At 30.7% G+C, this 20334-nt stretch overlaps 2 protein-coding genes and 1 pseudogene across 3 annotated transcripts; 2 read left to right on the forward strand and 1 right to left on the reverse strand.

Moving 5' to 3' along the window:
* Positions 1–2621: 2621 nt before the first annotated feature.
* Positions 2622–4285, forward strand: LOC127246963 (uncharacterized oxidoreductase At4g09670-like). The gene is made up of 2 exons (XM_051268639.1): positions 2622–3137; positions 3211–4285. The coding sequence occupies exons 1-2, from the start codon at positions 2676–2678 to the stop codon at positions 3829–3831; spliced, it is 1083 nt and encodes a 360-aa protein (XP_051124596.1). The 5' UTR covers positions 2622–2675; the 3' UTR covers positions 3832–4285.
* An 846-nt stretch (positions 4286–5131) lies between these two features.
* Positions 5132–9486, forward strand: LOC127246434 (uncharacterized). 2 transcript variants are annotated; one of them, XR_007837732.1, is made up of 6 exons: positions 5132–6059; positions 6530–6667; positions 7152–7391; positions 7685–7794; positions 8418–8510; positions 9164–9486. XR_007837732.1 is itself a non-coding variant. In XM_051267824.1 (5 exons), the coding sequence occupies exons 1-5, from the start codon at positions 5196–5198 to the stop codon at positions 9165–9167; spliced, it is 1356 nt and encodes a 451-aa protein (XP_051123781.1). In that variant the 5' UTR covers positions 5132–5195; the 3' UTR covers positions 9168–9486. The 2 variants fall into 2 exon arrangements, 1 of the variants encoding a protein (XP_051123781.1); XM_051267824.1 differs by lacking the exon at positions 8418–8510.
* A 101-nt stretch (positions 9487–9587) lies between these two features.
* Positions 9588–12105, reverse strand: LOC127246433 (laccase-14-like; annotated as a pseudogene).
* Between the last annotated feature and the right edge of the window lie 8229 nt (positions 12106–20334).

Here is a 20334-nt window from a genome sequence, read left to right on the forward strand (position 1 = left end):
TAAAAAATTTATTATTCTTAAAATTATTAAAATATTTGAAAATAAAAATAAATTTCAGTAATAATATATTTTGAAATGACTAACAAATTTTCGTTGATTGTATTGTGCGTAGCAATTGGCATTTACGTTAGTAATAATATAAATAAATTCAAAGTTCGATTGATTTTGTAATTTAAATTAAAATTTGTGGTGGTTATATAATTAAAAAAAAAAAATCATATCAAATAATTATTAAAAAATTATAAAAAAAAAAACTCAATTTTAAATTAAAATCAAACAATTATTTCATTATTATTATTGTTATTACTATTTACTGTATTTTAAATTTTATATGTTGAATTAGGAATAATTACAATATTAATTCAAAAGATTTTTTTTTTTTTTTAAAAAAAAAAACTCACATAAACTAAATGCAGTCATGGAATATGAAATACTTATATATGTAATTATTCTTTTTATTTATTTAATTTCGTATGTAATTTTGTATTACCGAATATGTTGTTCATATATGTAAGATGTGTTTGTTTTCATTATATTAATGTTATTGCATAATAAATTTATTTATTTATATTGTAATTGTACAATAAATTGAATACAAAATTTTGAAAATTCAATTTTTTGAACGTTATTTTTATTATTTTGGTTTAACTAATATTTATATATGTATTTTTGTTAAAAAAAAGAAGTAACTTTTGATATAATTATGAGAATTAAAATGGTAAAAATTTAATCTACTTGGTATTAAAGATTATATTATATGTTAGTTTTTTAACATTTGTGATAATTTTATAAAGAAAGAAATATGAGTAAAATTATGCACAGTAAACTCAAAACAATAAAATATTTAACAAATAATAAATAGAATAATATTTTTTAATTTTCATACAAAGAAGTGACAAAACTAAAATAACAGTAATCAAAGTAGAGGAATAGCTAATATTTAACTACAAAACATAATATATATAGTAACTATTTGAATGTTAATTAAGCCGACAGTGAACTAATTAAGCATCGGCTTAAAGTTAACTGTGAAACGGGACTTCCCATCATGTCGATAGCCGGATATTTTGACCACATAATTTTTTTCTAAGCCATTTTGTAAGATTAATTTTTTTTCATTCTTTCTTGATGATTATCATGTGGAGACTTGACCATATCGCCAAATGTAGGTTGTAGATATCTCCATTCAAATCGATTGTTGCGACTTCAAAGCCTCCTTCTTTAGTAACGACAGCTCTTTCTTTTTCGATCAAGAACTCCATAATTCTTTCGTTTTTGGTGACAAATAGTCTGTTTTGTCCCGGGCTAATGTCGGATTTCTGCAGCTTCTTCAAGTGCAGGAAAACCGGCACTTGACCAATTGCTTCAGCCAATGGTAATGAAATTTCTGGAATTTGATCGACATCGTTGTTTCTGCTGTTGTCGCGTCTAACCCTTTGTCATGTTGATTTCTTCTTGGAATCGGTTGTGATGACGACGCCAAACAGCTTTATCGAATTCTTCTTCGCCATTGAAGTAGAAGTTTGATCTATTTTTCTTGTGCAATTTGTGTGAATTTTGTGTGCATGTAATTAAGTATATATATATATATATATAGAGGTAGAAAAATACTTAATTATGGAATGTTAAGTTGTAATGTTTCCTAAATTAACAAGGAAGTTTAATGTTACATTAGTAACTACTTAGCTTATTTTTATTATCTAATATATAGTTGTATTTTTGGAAATTTTATGGATTTTTATTATGTGTAATTAAGGTAACTAATTCTCCCATCTCTTATTTATTTTTATTTTTCAAAATAAAATAGTTTGTCCTTGTTTATTTTTTAATACAAATTCAAATAGAATTTGCCAATATATTATATTTTTATGATTTATTTATGGAATTGGTTACTACATTTACGAGAAGTTATAAATGGAAGAAAATTGTAATTTAAATTTAGAATTTGTTTATTAAGTATTTAATTTTTTATTTTTATTTAACTAACAATTGTGTTTGATGTTTTGTAAGAAAATTAATACTTTTTAATTTTCAACATTTTTTTTTTACCATTTTTGTATATTTCATTTAAAAATATTTTTTAATAATAAAATTAATTCATATGTAAATTTTAAAATATTCTTTAATTTTTACAAAAATATTTATATTTTTATATTTATAAGAACACAAATATCAAAACTATTTTTTTATTTATTTTCTTATATAAAAAATATCTTATAAGGATACAAATATTAAAAATATTATTTTTATTAATCAATAAAATATTATTATCTTCTAATCTACTATAAAAAAATAAATTAATAATAAAAAAGCATCTTGAATTGAGTTACTACATAATTAAGATTAATAATTGTATTATTTGAATAAGATATATTTACATTAATACAAATATATATTGTATAGGTTGCTATATACTCTATAATTTAAATTAATAATGCACATGAATAATTATTGTGTTATATTTACTATTATCATGTCTTATCAATTCTTGTATTTTTAAATAATATATTTAAAATATACTATCTTATTTAACTCATATTAAAAATTTTGAGCGAAATAAACTATTTTTAGAATGTCGATGCATTTTAGGGAAATATATATATATATATATATCCACGTCACCCACCAAAGTATATTTATCTTCTGGACTACTCCTTCACACACACCAAACGACAATGGCAGCGCCGCCGATCAACATCGGGATCGTCGGCTGCGCCGACATATCCCGCAAAATCTCCCGCGCAATAACCCTCTCCCCCAACTCCACAATCTGCGCCGTCGGCAGCCGCTCCGCCGAAAAGGCCGCCCGATTCGCCGCCGACAACGGCCTCCCGGATTCCACCAAGATACACCCCTCCTACGACGCCGTTTTGGACGACCCTGACGTCGACGCCGTCTACATGCCGCTCCCGACCGGCCTACATATAAAATGGGCCGTCGCGGCGGCCCGCCGGAAAAAGCACCTCCTGCTGGAGAAGCCCCTTGGCCTGAATGTCAGGGAGGTCGACACCATCCTCGAGGCCTGCGAATCCAATGGCGTCCAGATCATGGACGGCACCATGTGGATGCACAATCCCCGAACGACGAAGATGAAGGAGTTCCTATCCGATCCTTCTGAATTCGGAAACCTCAAATCTGTAAAATTATTTAATTTCATCTCTTCCGCGATGTTTTCCCCCTTTTAGACCTAATTGCAGAAACCCTAATTAGGTCCACAGCTGCTTCACCTTCGCCGCAGACGAAGACTATCTGAAGAACAACATCCGCGTGAAGCCCGATCTCGACGGCCTCGGCGCTCTCGGCGACGCAGGATGGTACTGCATAAGGTCGATTCTATGGGCGGTGGACTTCGACCTCCCCAAAACGGTCCTCGCCTTGCGCGGCGCGGTTTTCAACGCCGCCGGCGTGATCTTATCCTGCAGCGCCGCCCTGAGTTGGGAGGACGGCAAGGTCGCGACCTTTCACTGCTCCTTCCTCGCCAATTTGACAATGGACATGACGGTGATTGGAACGAAGGGCACTCTGCACCTCCATGACTTCATCATTCCGTTCGAGGAGGCGAAGGCGTCGTTTTCGGCGTCGGTGGAGCCGGAGTTCAACGATCTGGTGACGGGATGGGCGCGTGGGCCGCGCGTAGTGACTGTGGCGACGGAGCTTCCGCAGGAGGCTCTGATGGTGAGGGAGTTCTGCAGATTGGTGCAGAGGATTAAATATGAAGGCGGCCGGCCGGAGAAGAAGTGGCCGAGTATCAGTAGGAAGACGCACCTGATTCTGGATGCAGTGAAGGCGTCCATTGAGAGTGGGTACCAAACTGTCCACGTCGCCGGATAGATCGATGCCGCCGGTGGACTTGTCGTTTTCCGGCCATGGGACACCAGATTCGTCGTTTTCGTTTGGTCCAGCACATCTGTTTCTTTTTTTTTTTTTCATCTAAAATAATTAAATCGAACCTAAATTTTTTTATTTAACTAGTAAATTATAACATAAATTCAAGACTATATTTATTTTTACATATTTAAAATTTTTAATTTTATTTACAATAATATATATCTTTAAATAAAATGTTGTACTCCATCAATTTTTTTTGTTATTTTAAATTTTTTTACAAAATGTTTCGCGTAAATCCAAACATCCTGTTAAATTGGGCTGTTAACTATAATGGAGCCTGTATCGGTTAAGGACAAGAATCTCTCTATATATATATAGAGATCGAGATCAGTTTTGAGTCATTTCTTTACCATGTGTATTAAAAAAGTGCAGCGTGGTTTTGCATTCTGAAATATCATTGCACGGCCCATAATGTATTAAATTAATTTACGCAATCCAATGAGGAATCAAACCTGACATCGGCTCACCTGCCAATACGCAATGACGTGTTTATCTCTTCCGAATGATTTTAAATTATGCTTAAAATTTAATATTCCTTTTTTCATTATTTTGATCTTATACTCCATAATTTATTTATTTTTTATTTTGATTTATTTTTTAAGGAATATAATTATATATTTTAATAATATTATAAAATTAATAATTAATAATTTTTTTATTTTAATTAAATTATTAATTATTTTAATGTTAACTTATAATTATGTGTATTATATTATAATTATTTTTATTAATATATTTTTTAATTATTTAATATTAATATAATACTTAAAAATTATAAATAGTAAAAATATAAAATTTTAGTACGATATTCTTTTTTTTAAAAATATTAAGAATAAATACAATCTAAATATGCTTGTATTGTTTTAATTTTGCATAATTTTCATTATATCCACGTCTACTTAAAAATTTAGGACGAGATAAATTTAAACAAAAAAACTACTGTGTGTTTGTTTGGGGGATTGGATTTTGAGTTGGGATTTGAATAGTAAAAATTTTGAATTTGAATAGTTGTATGATGTGATGTAAATAGGTGTTGATGTGATGTTTTGAATGTAAAATTTATTTTTAGTATAATATAAAAAATGAAAAATAGGTGTTTGATTTGATGTTTTTGGGGGAAAAAAATGGGATGAATAGGAATATTTTGTAAAAATCTTACAACCGAACACACCAGTATTATTGTACGGAGTAATATTTTTTGAAAAAAGAAAAAAAAAAAAGGTTAATGATTTTTAGTTTTTACGCTGCCAAAGTTGAGCTGATTTGGTTAACGTCAAAACAGCAGTAGCCACTCACAGCGCTGGAAGATGATCGGAGCCGTTCGCCGTCAAATTTGGCCACTTCTTGCTGTTGCACTGCTATTACTCTTATCGCCGGCGGTTCTGAGCGTCGAAGACGACGATGCTTCATCAATTATATCTAGGTTTCAGAAGTTCCTCACAATCAACACCGCGCATCCCAACCCCCGCTACTATGAAGCCGTGGATTTCATCGCTGAACAAGCTAAATCGCTGTCGTTAGACACGCAGGTTCTTGAATTCGTCGAGGGAAAGCCGTTGGTGCTCCTCAAATGGACCGGTGAGAACCCAGCCCTCCCATCCATTCTCCTCAATTCCCACACCGACGTTGTACCGGCTGAGCACGCGAAGTGGAATCATCCTCCTTTTGAGGCTCACATCGACAGCTCCTCCGGTCATATTTACGCCCGTGGCTCTCAGGACATGAAGTGCGTCGGCCTTCAGTATCTGGAAGCCATTCGGAAGCTCCAGGCTTCTGGATTCCGTCCCCTGCGCACGGTCTACCTCTCGTTTGTTCCGGATGAGGAAATCGGCGGACACGATGGGGCCGAGACGTTCGCCAATTCCGATATTTTCAAGAGCATGAATGTAGGGATTTTGCTGGACGAGGGGCTTGCCTCACCTAATGAGAATTACCGGTTGTTCTATGCGGAAAGGTCACCACAGTGGCTGGTGATTAAGGCTACAGGGGCACCTGGTCATGGAGCTAAGCTTTATGATAACACTGCTATGGAGAATTTAGTCAAGAGTGTAGAGAGCATCATGCGGTTCAGGGCAGCTCAGTTTGATTTGGTGAAGTCTGGACAAAAGGCCGAAGGAGAGGTTATTTCAGCAAACTTGGTCTTTTTGAAAGCTGGCACACCATCTCCTACGGTTAGCTCAATACCATTCTACTACTGGGCAATTTGATTTGATGTTGCACTGTTAAGTTTTTAAATTTGATTAGAAACTGTAGTATCAAGTTTGATGAAGAACTCATAATTATGGTGGTGTATATCTCCCTTGCACGTGAGGGACGTGTTAGTTGACTTTCGTAAAATATAAATTAGAAGGTGATGTGTATCCATTCAAGTTGTTTAAGCTGGTCATTAAACATGATCTAACAATTTTCAATATTTGTCAATCTTCTCCTTGAGCTTTTAAATCGAGGAGTGCTTTCACATCTAGTTTGCACTTGAATTCTGTTGATGCTCTGCTGGCTTTGATACAAAATCCATTCATCCATCCGTCTTTGAGCATGCTGTAAAGTTATTTTATTTTATTTTTCTTTTATTTTGTTTTATACGATTTTTTTTTTAGTAAATTAAAATAATCACATGCTAATACTTCAAACTGGACTGCAGGGTTTTGTCATGAATTTGCAGCCATCTGAAGCTGAAGCAGGTTTTGATATCAGAGTGCCACCAACTGCAGATATAGCTTCTTTGGAGAGGCGAATTGCGGAGGAATGGGCTCCTTCTAGTCGAAATATGACCTTTGTGGTAAGAAAATATATGTTGCCCCTCTTCAAGTCACATATTTTCATAGTTTCGTCATTCAAAATATTGGCTCTAGCCTCTAGGAACAAATCCAATACAGTTTTAGAATGTTGAGATTACATGTGGCTCTTTTCTATATGAATTTAAGTTTGAATCTCAAAGATAAACAAGGCTGATGCCTTCAATGTTTAAAAATACATGATGAAATTTTACTGAATTTGAATTTCCTATAACATACTGGTTCATGGCATGAGATATATACACATCTTGACCTAAAACTGATATATCAAATAAGATGATAATATATTGGAGTTTTATGTAACTAGAAATTTCTTTATGGAAGCTGTTGGTACTGATTTTTAACTCAAGTGGCTTGGTTGTTGGTTGGTTTATCGTCTCTGTAAAATATATGTTTTCAAGCCATCAACTCAGATCCTTTCTGCTTAGATGATTGACTTCATTCTGATAAATTTTATTGTTGGGACAGTTTAAGCAGAAGAAAGATGTATATGACAAATTTGGGAATCGTGCTATTACTGCTATAGATAGTTCAAATCCTTGGTGGGCATTGTTAGAAGAGGCAATAAAAAAAGCTGGTGGGAAAGTTGGAAAGCCGGAGATCTTTCCTGCATCAACCGATGCCCGGTATTTTAGAGATCTTGGCTTGCCAGCTATTGGCTTTTCCCCTATGGCAAACACTCCTATTCTACTTCATGACCACAACGAGGTGAACAATTTTCTTCCATCTTTGTGTGGCTTCACTGTGTTTGCTTATTAAAATGTGTGGACAGTTCCTTCATTTACGAGAAACATACGACAACGATTTGCATGAAACATATGTTGATCTGTTCATTTAATCAGTACTTGATGATAATTTGCAAGTACGACTTTGATTGCATTGTTAAGAAAGGGATATGTGCAGTATGATGTTGATTGCGTAACTAAAGAACGCTATGTGCAGTACAACCTTGATTGCACAATTATGGAAGGGCTATGCATTTCATATCAGCTTTTTTGCAGTTCCTGAACAAGGATGAATATTTGCGTGGAATTGCCATTTACGAGTCAATATTGAAAGAGTATGCATCTTATGTTGGTTCGGCAATGAAAGAAGATCTTAGAGATGAATTGTAAGTATGCAGCTTGCCTTCCTTACTTTCCTTTGGATGAGTACTGGTGCTTTGCATTTTAATCTGCTAAACCTCCACCTTGTTTAGTTTGGAAGAACTGATTTTCTGTCATACTGAGAACAGTTTAGAATGGTTATCATGGACATTATGCATATGTGAAATTTGTTATGGGTTTTAAAGTAGTCAAATAGTTTTTTAACCAAGGTGTACAATAGTTATTTTACTTATTATTCAAATGCATATTTCATTGTGATGAGTACGTGCCCAAGTAACTATCTAGCTTTTGATGATTTTATCTGATTTTATCTGTCACATAGTGCCTTAAGTTTTAGTCTACGGAATTTTCCAGTGAGTATAAATTTATCACTGCATTATTCTGTGTCCTTTAAAAAAAAAAAAAAAAAAAAAAAGAAATTAGCATGTTCTGAATGATTTATGAAAGTCATAGATGTTTATCAAAATTAAAGAATTGTTTTGCAATCTTGTATGCACAGTAAGCTGCTAATGTTTTGCTCTTTGAGGATGCACATCTGATTTTATACCTATTAGCACATTTTGCCTATAAATCCAACTTGTGAAATAATTTCGGCAGATAAATGGTAATTATTATTATGCTCATGCAGATAATCTTGCATGATTATTAACTTACCCCTGTTGTCAAGGAAAAGTTGTATATTGTCTTATGTTGAGGTGCAATCTGCTATTACATACAAAAGGTATAAACACATTACCCAATCTATACAAGTTAAAGATCAAGGAGAATCCTTGTTTTAGGAATGGAAAAACATACAAATAATAGACTATGAGCATGTTTATTGATTTTTTGTTTTTGTTCTCATCTCTGTATTATGTAATCAACAATAAATAAATAAATAAACAATAAATAGCTTTTCCTGCAAACAAACAAAAAAAAAAAAAAAAAAATCACATCAAAATCCTACTGTCCATGCAAAAAAAATTTAATCCAAAACACACCCTAGATCTTTAGTCACTTTATGCTATTACCCGGCAATAGTCATATGTGCTTCTCTGGTGATTATCTTACAATGCCACTAAATGTGATGTTACCTGGACAGTTGCCACAACTCAAGGATGCATACTTAATACCCCACTAATATGATGTGATTATCTTGGCTACTTTGAGTTGCCAATGACACTTATGGGTGTACAAAGCAGACTGATTTAGACTATGCTGTCCACCGAATCGGTGTATATACAAATTATAGTTGATAACCTATACCGATACTGTGCATGAAACTCAATATTCTGCATCCATTAACTTCCTGCATGATTTTATTGCTTACACTTTGTACATATGTTCTTTTTACCTATGTAACAATACCTTATGCATCATGACCATGTATCCTAGGTAATGGTGAGCAAAGCCCATGGGGAGGGTGGGTTCATCGCAGTGATTTGAGGATCAGATGGTTGGGAGAATGTGTAGTGACAAGCTATGGAGGTTTTGAGACCACAGCCATTTTCATGGGACTCTATTCACATTGTCTTCCATAACATGACCATCTTTTGTGAACTTGACTTGGTTTACCTTTGATTGTCTCACTTTGCTATTTTATATCATTGTTGACTGCTATTTTATAACAAAACATCTTGCTTGTTAGCCTTCGGTGATCCACAAAGGATTTTCTTGAAACTGCAATAGTAGTGAAGGGATTCAATCTTTTTGGCTTAGTTCTATTTGACCAGCTTACATGCAATTTTGATATATTATGTAATCCATGCAAGGTGTAAATCATTTATTAACTAATAGATTTAAACTTCAATATTAGGGGTTCATGCAATCAAAAGAATGTTACTGAATAACACTTGACAGCTTTGGGACTAATACAATCAACACTAATCACCCTATTATGACTTTCTTGAGGAAAAATAAATAAGTTATGAATACAATATTAAATATATAGAGAAATTGATTGTAGAATAATTATATGAATTTAAATCCTCAGCATCTGGGGAAGTCTGAAGGTGGAGGAGATATGCTAGCATTTATTCCCTTTCCATTTCTGGTAATGAACACCATCTCCATCCCCCAACTTATATGTCTTTCAAAATGACAGTGCATCAGCCACACCCCTGTTTTGTACACACTAATGTTAAATAAATCAATAAATAAATATAATCATGAATTAATTAATTAATTAATTCGTTACCTGGATTGTTTGCCCTGAACCTTATGGCAGTCCAGCCGCTCCTGGGAACTGCAATGGTGTTCATCAATGGCGGATCCACAAGATTGTAACTCAAAGGATCCCTGCTCTTGTTGAAGTTCCCGAACCCTGAGCCGACCACGTAGAAGCTGTGGCCGTGCAGGTGCATCGGGTGGTCGATTCCGGCCACCGTGTTGGTCCCCTGGAACACAATCTCCACCGTGGAGTTGTACTTAAGGACCTTCACCTCCGTCCCGTTCTGCGGCGTCCACAAATCCCTGGGGACGAAGTCTGCAGTGTAGTTGTACCTCAGCGGCGGCCGGCGGGGGAAATCGTCGCCGTAGACGCCGGCGATCCGCTCGTAGTAGGCCTGGAGGATCGACGTCCGGGGCTGCTGGAACGTGATGTTGTTCACGCTGGCGAGGAGCCTCTCCCCGAAGGGGCCCTGGCAGGAGTTGTTGAAGCAGGGGCGGGCATTAATGGAGAGCACGAAGAACAGGGAGGTTGTGACGGTTTTGGGGACGGCGATGGGGTGGGTAGGGGTGGGGAGGCTGCGGAGCTGGGCGGTGAAATTGGCGGAGGCGCGGGTGTCGTTGAAATTGGGGAGGGTGGGGAGGGAGGGGGGGGGGCGGGGGGAGTGTAATTTCCGGCGTACTGGACGACGGCGGTGGTGGTGGTGTTGTCGAAGGTTCCGGCGGCGGAGTAGGCTCTGGCGGCAAGGTAGTAGTGGGAGGGAGGCTGGTCGGCGACGAGGAGACAGTCTATGGTCTGGCCGGGGGAGATGGCGAGGTAGTCGGAGGTTAGGGGTTTGGTGTACGCGCCGTCGGAGCCGACGACGGTGAGGTTGTGGCCGGCGATGCGGACGAACATGATGGTGTTCATAACGGCGTTTACCATTCGGAGGAGGTATCTCTTGCCGCCGTCCACCGTTAGACGGAAAGTATCTGTGGACACGTGGAGTCGTTAGATTGGTTCCCCAATCCTCACTGTAAATAATAAATTAAATAAATGTGACACTGACACTGACAGTTGACACGTTCCTTTTTTCTTTTTCAATTTTTCTCAATACTTCCATCCATGCATTTTTTTCAACAATTATACAGTAGATATTTTTTTCAATGTTGTGTTTGTTTTTTTGTTCAATAAAGGTTAATCGATTAATTAAGAAAATATCGACGTACCTTGTGCGGAGCATGGATAGAGGTCACCAGGCTGTCCGTTAATGGTGAATGCATCGGAGACGTTAGGATCTCCTCCAGACCGGAGGAATTCCGACAGAACTTGCTGCACATCGCTTCTCCACCACTCCCCCAACACAATCGGTATTTCAGCGTCGGGCAAAGGAAATGGATAATTGTTTCTAATTCTAGGGTAAACAATTAGGGCACCATGGACGGTGGCTCTGGACCAGTCGCTGTGGGCGTGCCACCAGAGCGTTCCGATCTCGTCGGACAGCACGATCTGCTGTCTGAACATGCTCCCCGGCGGTATCGGACACTGCGTTATGTACTCCGGTCCGTCCGACCATGGATACCTCAGCTGCTTCACTCCATGCCTGCCCGCACATCAATCAATCAATTAATTAATCAATTAATTAATTGGATAATAATTGCCTACCAGTGAATGGTTATGTTTTCGGAAGCTTGGTTGACGACGACGATGGCGAGGGTGTCTCCTTCAGTGACACGGATTGTTGGACCTGGAAACTGTCCGTTTACTGTAAGGATGCTCTTGTTGCTGCATAGCCTGCTGTATGGCGTATCATCCACCTAATATATATATATATATATATATATAATTATTGTAAGTTGATTAATGAATTATTACAGAGGAATTTTTGTGTTAGGTGTTCTTACCAGAAATCGGTAGTGATGAGTGGTGGCGTGGGTAAGAATGATTGCGAATTGAGCAGCAGCCAACAACCAGATTGCTAAAATCGATCCTCCTGAGCCTGATCTGATCTTCATAATTCTGCTCTCAATACATATATCGCTTTTGATCCGTTATTGAATTCACGAACAATCAAAATACAATAACAACACTGATTTTGACCATATGTGTGTATGTAAGAATTTGCAGCAGAATTTGGTTTATCTTCTTCAATAAGGGTGTCCAATTTTGACACACAAACACACGCATATTTATATATATATATATATGTGGATAGAGAGAGATGATTGGGTGGGTAACGAGAGGGAAATCAAATGAAGCAAATTAAGAAATTTGTTAATACGATACGGTCGTCGTGGAACGATTAATATTCATTATTATTACATCACACGTCTCTTCCACGAGGTATATCTATCTATATATATATATTCCCACTCGGAAACAACAACCTTAATTAAGCTTCGGGCTAATTAGGAATTTATCACCACCGTATTGATCATAAAATATATATTGTATAAGAGTATCTGTTATAATTATTATTTTTATTTTATTTATATCATATTTATCACAATTTTTACATTATTTTATTTATCTTCCGTTATACTAAATCACCTTCAATATATTATATTTAAATAAAATACTATTTACAACATTTTATTTATTTATATATTTTTATCGTGTAATAATATATATTTTTTATTTATTTATACATAATTTAATATATTTTTACTGTTCAATAATATTTTTATATAATATTATGTTTTAATTTTTACATATTAATCAATATAAATTTTAATAATTTGAAACATATATAATTTATTATTTTAAAATTGAATTTGAAAGCTAGAGAACAAAAAATAAATTTAAAATATGATAGATAAAACGTGATAATTATTTAATGAATTTTAAATATTTTTATAAATATTTTTTTGAATTTAAAAATTTTTAGATAATATTTAATTATTTTTATTATTTTTGTTAAAAGTAACGTGCTCTTAAGAAAAATAATAAATTTATATAACTGTATTTGTTGTTAAAGGTAATGAATATTGTTATTATAAAAACTGGACAGGTAATCACAAAGATAATAAATAAAGTGACTGTAACGGATGTTCTAAAATATTATTCCTTCCGTACAGCTAGAAAATATACATATTTCTATTTTGGGACGTCCAATTACAAAGTAAATATTTCATTAAATACCTCACTTTTTTTCTACAAATACCATTATTTTACATCACTTCGTTACTTTTACACTAAAAAAAATAAGAGTAAAAATGTCATTTTACTACTTTTAACTATCCGCTGCGCCAAAAGTAAATGTTTACTTTGGGTGTGTTCGTTTGAGAGATTTGGACAAAATCTCACTATTCATCCAAAATTTTTCCTCCAAAAACATCAAATCAAATACCTATTTTTTATTTTTTATATTATACTAAAAATCAATTTTACATTCAAAACATCACATCATCACCTATTTATATCACATCATACAACTATTCAAATTTAAAATTTTTACTATTCAAATATCATCTCAAAATCCAAACCCCCAAACAAACACACCCTTTGTGTGTGTGGACGGAGGGAGTAATATATACAAGCAATTTTATTTATATGTTTACTGTATATTTATATTTTAATGTGATGTCTAATATATATTTATATTTAATCACAGTGTGGCCGCCGCTTAATTAATTATTAATTAGCGATATCAACATGATATTGATTAATTAATTCCTAATGGTGGGTTGTAACAAGCTAAGCTAAGTATTAATTATTTAGGTTATGGTGTCCTAAACTGTACGTTTGAAGTTGGTGGACAAATTTGTTTGTTATTGCTGTTGTTTCCTTATCAGTAGCAGTAACTTTATTTTGTTTATAATTAATGTACATTAATAAAGAAAATACATAAATTTAATTAATATAATATGTGTTGAAAGAATATATATTTATATTCAAATTAATTATGCGTAGCATATATATATATATATTGTCTGAAAATATGTTATATATAGGAGGGTCGTTTGGGTTGACTTAAAAAATAAACAGAAGTCAAAAGCAGAAGAAGAAGTCCAAAAGTCGAAGCAGTTCGATTTTGTATTTGGATAAATCATTATAAAAACAGTTTTTCGTAAAAAACTGTTTTTGGACGTTATAGAGTTAAAAGTGTTTTAAACTGGTAAAATTACTTAAAAGGACATGTTGTTAATATAATAATATTTTTTTATAATATTTTTATAATTTAATTTAAATTTTATAAATTATAATCAAAGATTTTAAATTAAATTATAAAAAATGTACTTTTAAATTTTGATTATTTATATTTTAAAATTTTAATTTAAGGATAATATATCAATTAAATATAAAATTATAATATAATATTAAATAATTTGTATTTTATAATTCATTTTAAAATTTTATAAATTATATTTAGTAATTTAAGTATAATTAAAAAAATTTATATAATCCTATTTAAATTCGGTATTTAAATTTTAATCAAAATATAATACATAAATTAACAATAACAAATTAATTATATTTTCTAATTTTTATGAAAATATAATATATAAGTTATTTATTTTTATATTATACTCCCTCTGTCCACGGATAAAATATACATTTACTTTTGGCGCGGTGAGTAATTAAAAGTAATGTAATGATATTTTTGTCCTTGCTTTTTAGTATAAAAGTAATGATGTGATGTAAAGTAAGAGTATTTGTGGAAAAAAGTGAGATATTTAATGAAATGTTTATTTTATAATTGGACGTCCCAAAATAAAAATGTGTATAATTTCTAACTAGACGGAGGGAGTATTATATTATTGGATTGTATGAATGTATGTATTAATTATTATTATTATTATTATTATTATTATTAAGGATAAAATAATAATTTTAACTAAAAAATGGTTCTGCTTATTTGAGAAATTACTCCTAATTTGTGTCTGAAAAAAATATTTTTCAATTTCAGAAGCTGCTTCTGTTTTTGGACAGAAGCCACTGCTTTTTCAGCTTCGGAAGCTGCTTCTATTTTTGGACAGAAACCACTGTAAACATATGCAAACTGTTTTTTTTTCCTAATTTGTGTTTTGAAAAAAAAAAAAAGCACTTTTCAGCTTCAAAAGCTGCTTATGTTTTTTAGACAAAAACCAATGCAAACATATACAAACTGTATTTTTAAAAATAAAAGCCAAAAACTCCTGCTGAAAGCTAATCCAATAACATTAATTAGCCTTCTTTGAATAGTTAGTTTCATTTAATTAACACATTTGGGCGTATTTGGCAATTAACTGATAGCTATTAGCTGTTAAATGATTCAATTAGCTGACAGCTGTTAGCTGTTTCAATTAGCTGGTTTGACTAGCTGATTCGATTAGCTGTTTGTATTAAAATGTTTGGTAAAACAACTGTTTGATATTAGCTGTTTATACGTAAAATGACAATTCAGGACATTTCTATTTTATTATATTCAATTATGTTTTTTTGAGTTTAGAATGTTTAAATTTTTTTGTTATTAGTTATTGAAAATTGTAAAAGTGTTATTAAAGTATTTATTTTTATTAGAGTAGATTTAAAAAAATAATATATTTTTATTAAAATATATAAATAGTTTTTTCTATTAAAAATAATGTAAAATATAAAATAATAATTTTTTGTGTATATATTTATTATATTAGTTATCGATTAGTTCATTATATTTATAATTTTCAATAAATTTAATTTATTTAATTTATTTTTAGTATAAAATTTATATAATGTAATTTTAATATAAAAATAAATTATTAATATTAATATTTTATATTTTATGTTGGTTTTAATAAATTTATATATTTTACAATTAAAAATAATTTATATATAAAAATTAATTATTTTAAATTTATAAAAGTAAAACTATATTATAATAAAATATTCTAATATAATCAAAAATATATTTATTTGTGTAAAATGCATAATAAATTTTTAAGGACATATAAGGAATAAAAAAATTTTTTTACGGAAAAAGCTATTTCAAAATGTTGGGTAAGTTAACTTTTCAAAAATTAGCTTTTTGGATCCAAAAAGCTATTCCAAAAAGCTAATTTACCAAACACCTAAATTAGCTTTTTGATTGATCAAACGGCTAAAAGCTCCTCGAAAAAACAATTTGCCAAACATCCCAAAACCTGACTAATCCATTGAACTTAAATCTCACTAATTCCTTCAATCTTTCTTTCTTTCTTTGTCTTTTTGTCTTTTTTTTTCTTTTTTGTTTGGTTATTAGCATGATGAGGTTGATGAAGACATGGACGAACGTGCATATAAGTTTAATTTAGATGACTAACACAAGTTTAAATAATTATAAGTATGTGTAATTTGCAGATTTGGATCCGAAAGATTTGGAGTTCAAATTATATTTTCCATAAAAAAATAGTCGGGTTTGCTTGTTTAATAATTTGATTTGAATTTTTTTATATAGAATATAGAGAATTATTTTAGTAATATAAAAAATAATATTTTATATTAAATATTAACATTTGTGAAACGATAAATAATGAAAATTGTATCAAGAAAAGTTTGGGCAAACAAATTGCCCAAATTATTATTATTATTATTATTATTATTATTATTTATTTATTTATTTATTTTCTCAGTCAAATAATATATATAAATAGAAATGAGCAGATCATCATAAACTAAATCACATGAAAGTCCTAAACGACATTAAAGTTTACAATGTGACAAAAAAATATACGTTATTTATTTTAACAAAGAAAATTCCGGTCAGATCGGTCTGTCATTATTCGAGCATATATGCCCTTAAATATTTGGTCTAATTTCATTTCAGTAAATTAATAATTAAAGAAGTCAACGAAATAATTAATTATGCTTTTTATTTTATTTTATGTTGCTTGTACTCTTCACTACGCGTTTTCATTTTGAAATCATTTTCCTCAGTTTTATTAGGATGATGTTTGTTTGTATTTATTTATATATATATATATATACATTTTTATTTTTTATTTAAAAAAAATAAAATTTAGAGTATGTTTGGTTATAATTTCAAATCAATTTTTATCAATTTTATAATTTATGGATCAAAACCATATATTATAGGCTAAATTGCACCAAATCTACATTCAGTTTCATGAAATTGCGATCTCCTATGCTTTTAGAATTGCGTCAAACTTTTTCGTTGTTTCATAAACTTTGCGTCTAACTCCTTCGGTGGTCCTTATTTAACAGTATTTGACCTAAATGAGTCCAAACTGCGAATAAATTTTTGAATCTCAATTTCTAAACCCTTAAAATTACAAATATATTCATTCTTTTAATATTTAGCCTCAAAAAATAGTAAATATATTCAAAAATAGTTATTTTTCTAAGTTTTTAATAGTTTATTTTTATTGTTTTTTTAGGCTAAATATAAGAAAAATGGATATATTTGTAATTTTAGTGGTTTAAAAATTGAGATTCTAAAATTTATTCACAATTTGGGCGCATTTAGTTCAAATACCGTTAAATAAGCACAGTTGAGGAGGTTACTGCAGAGTTTACGAAACAAAGAGGAAATTTGACGCAGTTTTAAAAGTATAAGGGATTTAGTGCAATTTCGTGAAATCACGGGTGGATTATGTGCAATTTAACCTATATTATAATTCATCATGAACAATTTTAGTCAATCTAATCATATAAAGAGAAATACTACTATTAAATTGCGACCTTTTCATTTTTGTTGCTTGATGTTTTGGTAACGAACCCTACTGAAATATAAGTCGACTCTATTTAAAAAATAATAAAAAAGATTTTGGTTACGTGGGAAAAGCATAAAATTTCATTTTGGTTATTAATACTATTAATTAAAATGAAACTACGACGACACGGCCTAACTTATATAATTTGTTATTTTAATAATATCGATTTCTACGTGCACATAAATTAATTAATATTAAATTACTAATTAATAAGTTCTAATTCAGTTTAAAGAATCTTCAAAACGTTAATGACGTGGGCATGTGCTGCATACAGCATTTCATTAACTATTTTGTTTTATATATATATATATAATTTAAAACAATGCTTTGAAATAAATGTGTATATAATTCTTTTATTTCATAAACATAGCTGTAAAATTAATATAATATATATATATATATATAGAGAGAGAGAGAGAGAGAGAGAGAGAGAGAGAGAGAGAGAGAGAGAGAGAGAGAGAGAGCTAATCGTGGCATCCACCATATATGTTAGTTTAATTTATCATAATACAATATTTTATATTTAACATTACAATTCTAAAGAAAATCGTGAATTCGGATTTAATATATAAAAATTTTAAAAAGTTACTATTGCATTTTTTTTTTTAATAATTGTAAAAAAAAAAAAAAAAAAAAGAAGAAGATAAAATTAATAACTTAATTATAAAAAATTGAAATTTGGTCTGCATGCATATAACCCCCAAACACTTTGCAATATATATATATATATTTTTATGTCTCAAACACCATGCAATATTTCCAAAATAGAAAATAATTAATTATATTTAATCTATACCCCACACTTTATTCCTTCACATAATCCAAATAAAATATATATTTTTCTCTCCATCACATCGCTTAATTTTTAAATTATCCTACTTAATACTACCCACCTAAAACCCCGTGGCAAAAGCTAATGTTGCACCTTGTTTGGGACGGAGGGAGTACTGCTTATTGTCTTATTAATTAAGCAGTTGTATAATTATTAATTAATCTTGTAATTTGGAAATTTTCAAATTTAAATTGGTATTTAAAATTTTAAAAATTTAAAAGACCTCGTACATGCGTCATAACATCATTATTTTAACTACAAGTAGGTAAAAATAGAAAAAAAAAAAAAAAAATTATATATAGACTATAGTGGCAGGTGCATGTCTTTATTTGATTTTTTCAGCATTTAAACTTTATTCCTGTGTGTAGGTGAACACTCTTGATATTATTATTATTATTATTATTATTATTATTATTATTATGATCACCAATTTGTATAAGAAAAAATCATCCCATTATTTATCTGTATAAGAAACCATCTATATATGTATGTATACATATACATTTACAAGTCTATGTTTTTTTTACATACAAGTGTATGTATATATATATATATATATGTAATATCTCCAAAATTTTGGATCAGCACCTTCAAAATTGAATATGGTGTTGAAAATATAGCATTAAGAATATATACATATATTACAATCTTTTATTTATTTTCAAACATTTACCATTTCTAAGTCTCACTTTTGACCAAAATTAAATTATTTAACTATATGTAACAATGGGAATTGGTCAGAAAAAGAAAATTGATGGTGGTGGTAGTTAAGGCTATTATTTTTCTAAATAATTAAGTGTATTAGTAAAAATAGTTAATTTAATTAAAATTAATTATAAATTAAATTAAGATAATTATATTTAATTTTATTAAAATTTAGAAAATATAGATTGAAAATTTAAAGCAAAATCAAAGTGTAATTATTTTCCAAAAAAAATAAAAATAAGACACGAAATAAATATATATAAAATAAATTGCAGGCCAATTTAGGGTAGACAGACATCAATGAGGAGCCTACTAAAAGGATTAGTTAATTACTAATAAAATTTCTGAAAAGACCAAAATCATATCTCACACAAAATCAGACAGTTGGTGACTTGCACGAAACAAATCCAATTTCGTCTTTTTACCAAATTAAATTTTTATATAAATATTTAATTATGATTGATGGTGTTGTAACTAATTTGCATGTCTGTTTCTTTGAAATTAATTTCTTGTCACAACTTTTATTCAACACATAATTTTATTTTATTTTACGAACTATCGTATTAAATATTATTTTAATACAAAACATAAAACAAAATAAATAAATGAATAAATACGGCATTAGGATGTTTCTTTTTATAATCGGAATAATTAGGATGTGTTTGTTTGTGGGTTTAGGGGTTAGACCTACGATTTTAAATAGTAAAATTGAAAATTAAAATCGTTATTTAATGTAGTATGATATATTGAATATAATTATTTAATTTTTGTATAATACAAAAAATAGGTATTTGATTTGATATTTAAAAAAAAATTGTAAATAATAAAATCTGAATTGAAAACCTAAAAACAAAAAGAATCTTATTTGAATGAATTGTTGAAATTTGAAATCTAAACATATAATTAATTTTATATTATATCAATTTATCATTAATCTTTTTTTGGAATTCGCAGTCGCTACCCGAAAGTGTGCAACGGATAAACCTACTATCGAACCTAACAATTTATCATTAATCTTTGAATTTTGCATTAAGTAAATTTAATTTTTTTTATGACAAATATAACTGAAAAGAGTTTGACGAAATTTTGAAATATGACTTCAATATCATAAGTTTTTTCATTATATACTAATTCAACGACCGTTATAGGACAACTTAAGTATGTATTTACTTATGAAGTATTTGTTGAAATTTTTTTGTCATTTCTTTGTCCA

This window comes from Andrographis paniculata, unplaced genomic scaffold (genome assembly GCF_009805555.1).
Source record: "Andrographis paniculata isolate CXL003 unplaced genomic scaffold, ASM980555v1 Contig30END, whole genome shotgun sequence".
NCBI classification, from domain to species: domain Eukaryota; kingdom Viridiplantae; phylum Streptophyta; class Magnoliopsida; order Lamiales; family Acanthaceae; genus Andrographis; species Andrographis paniculata.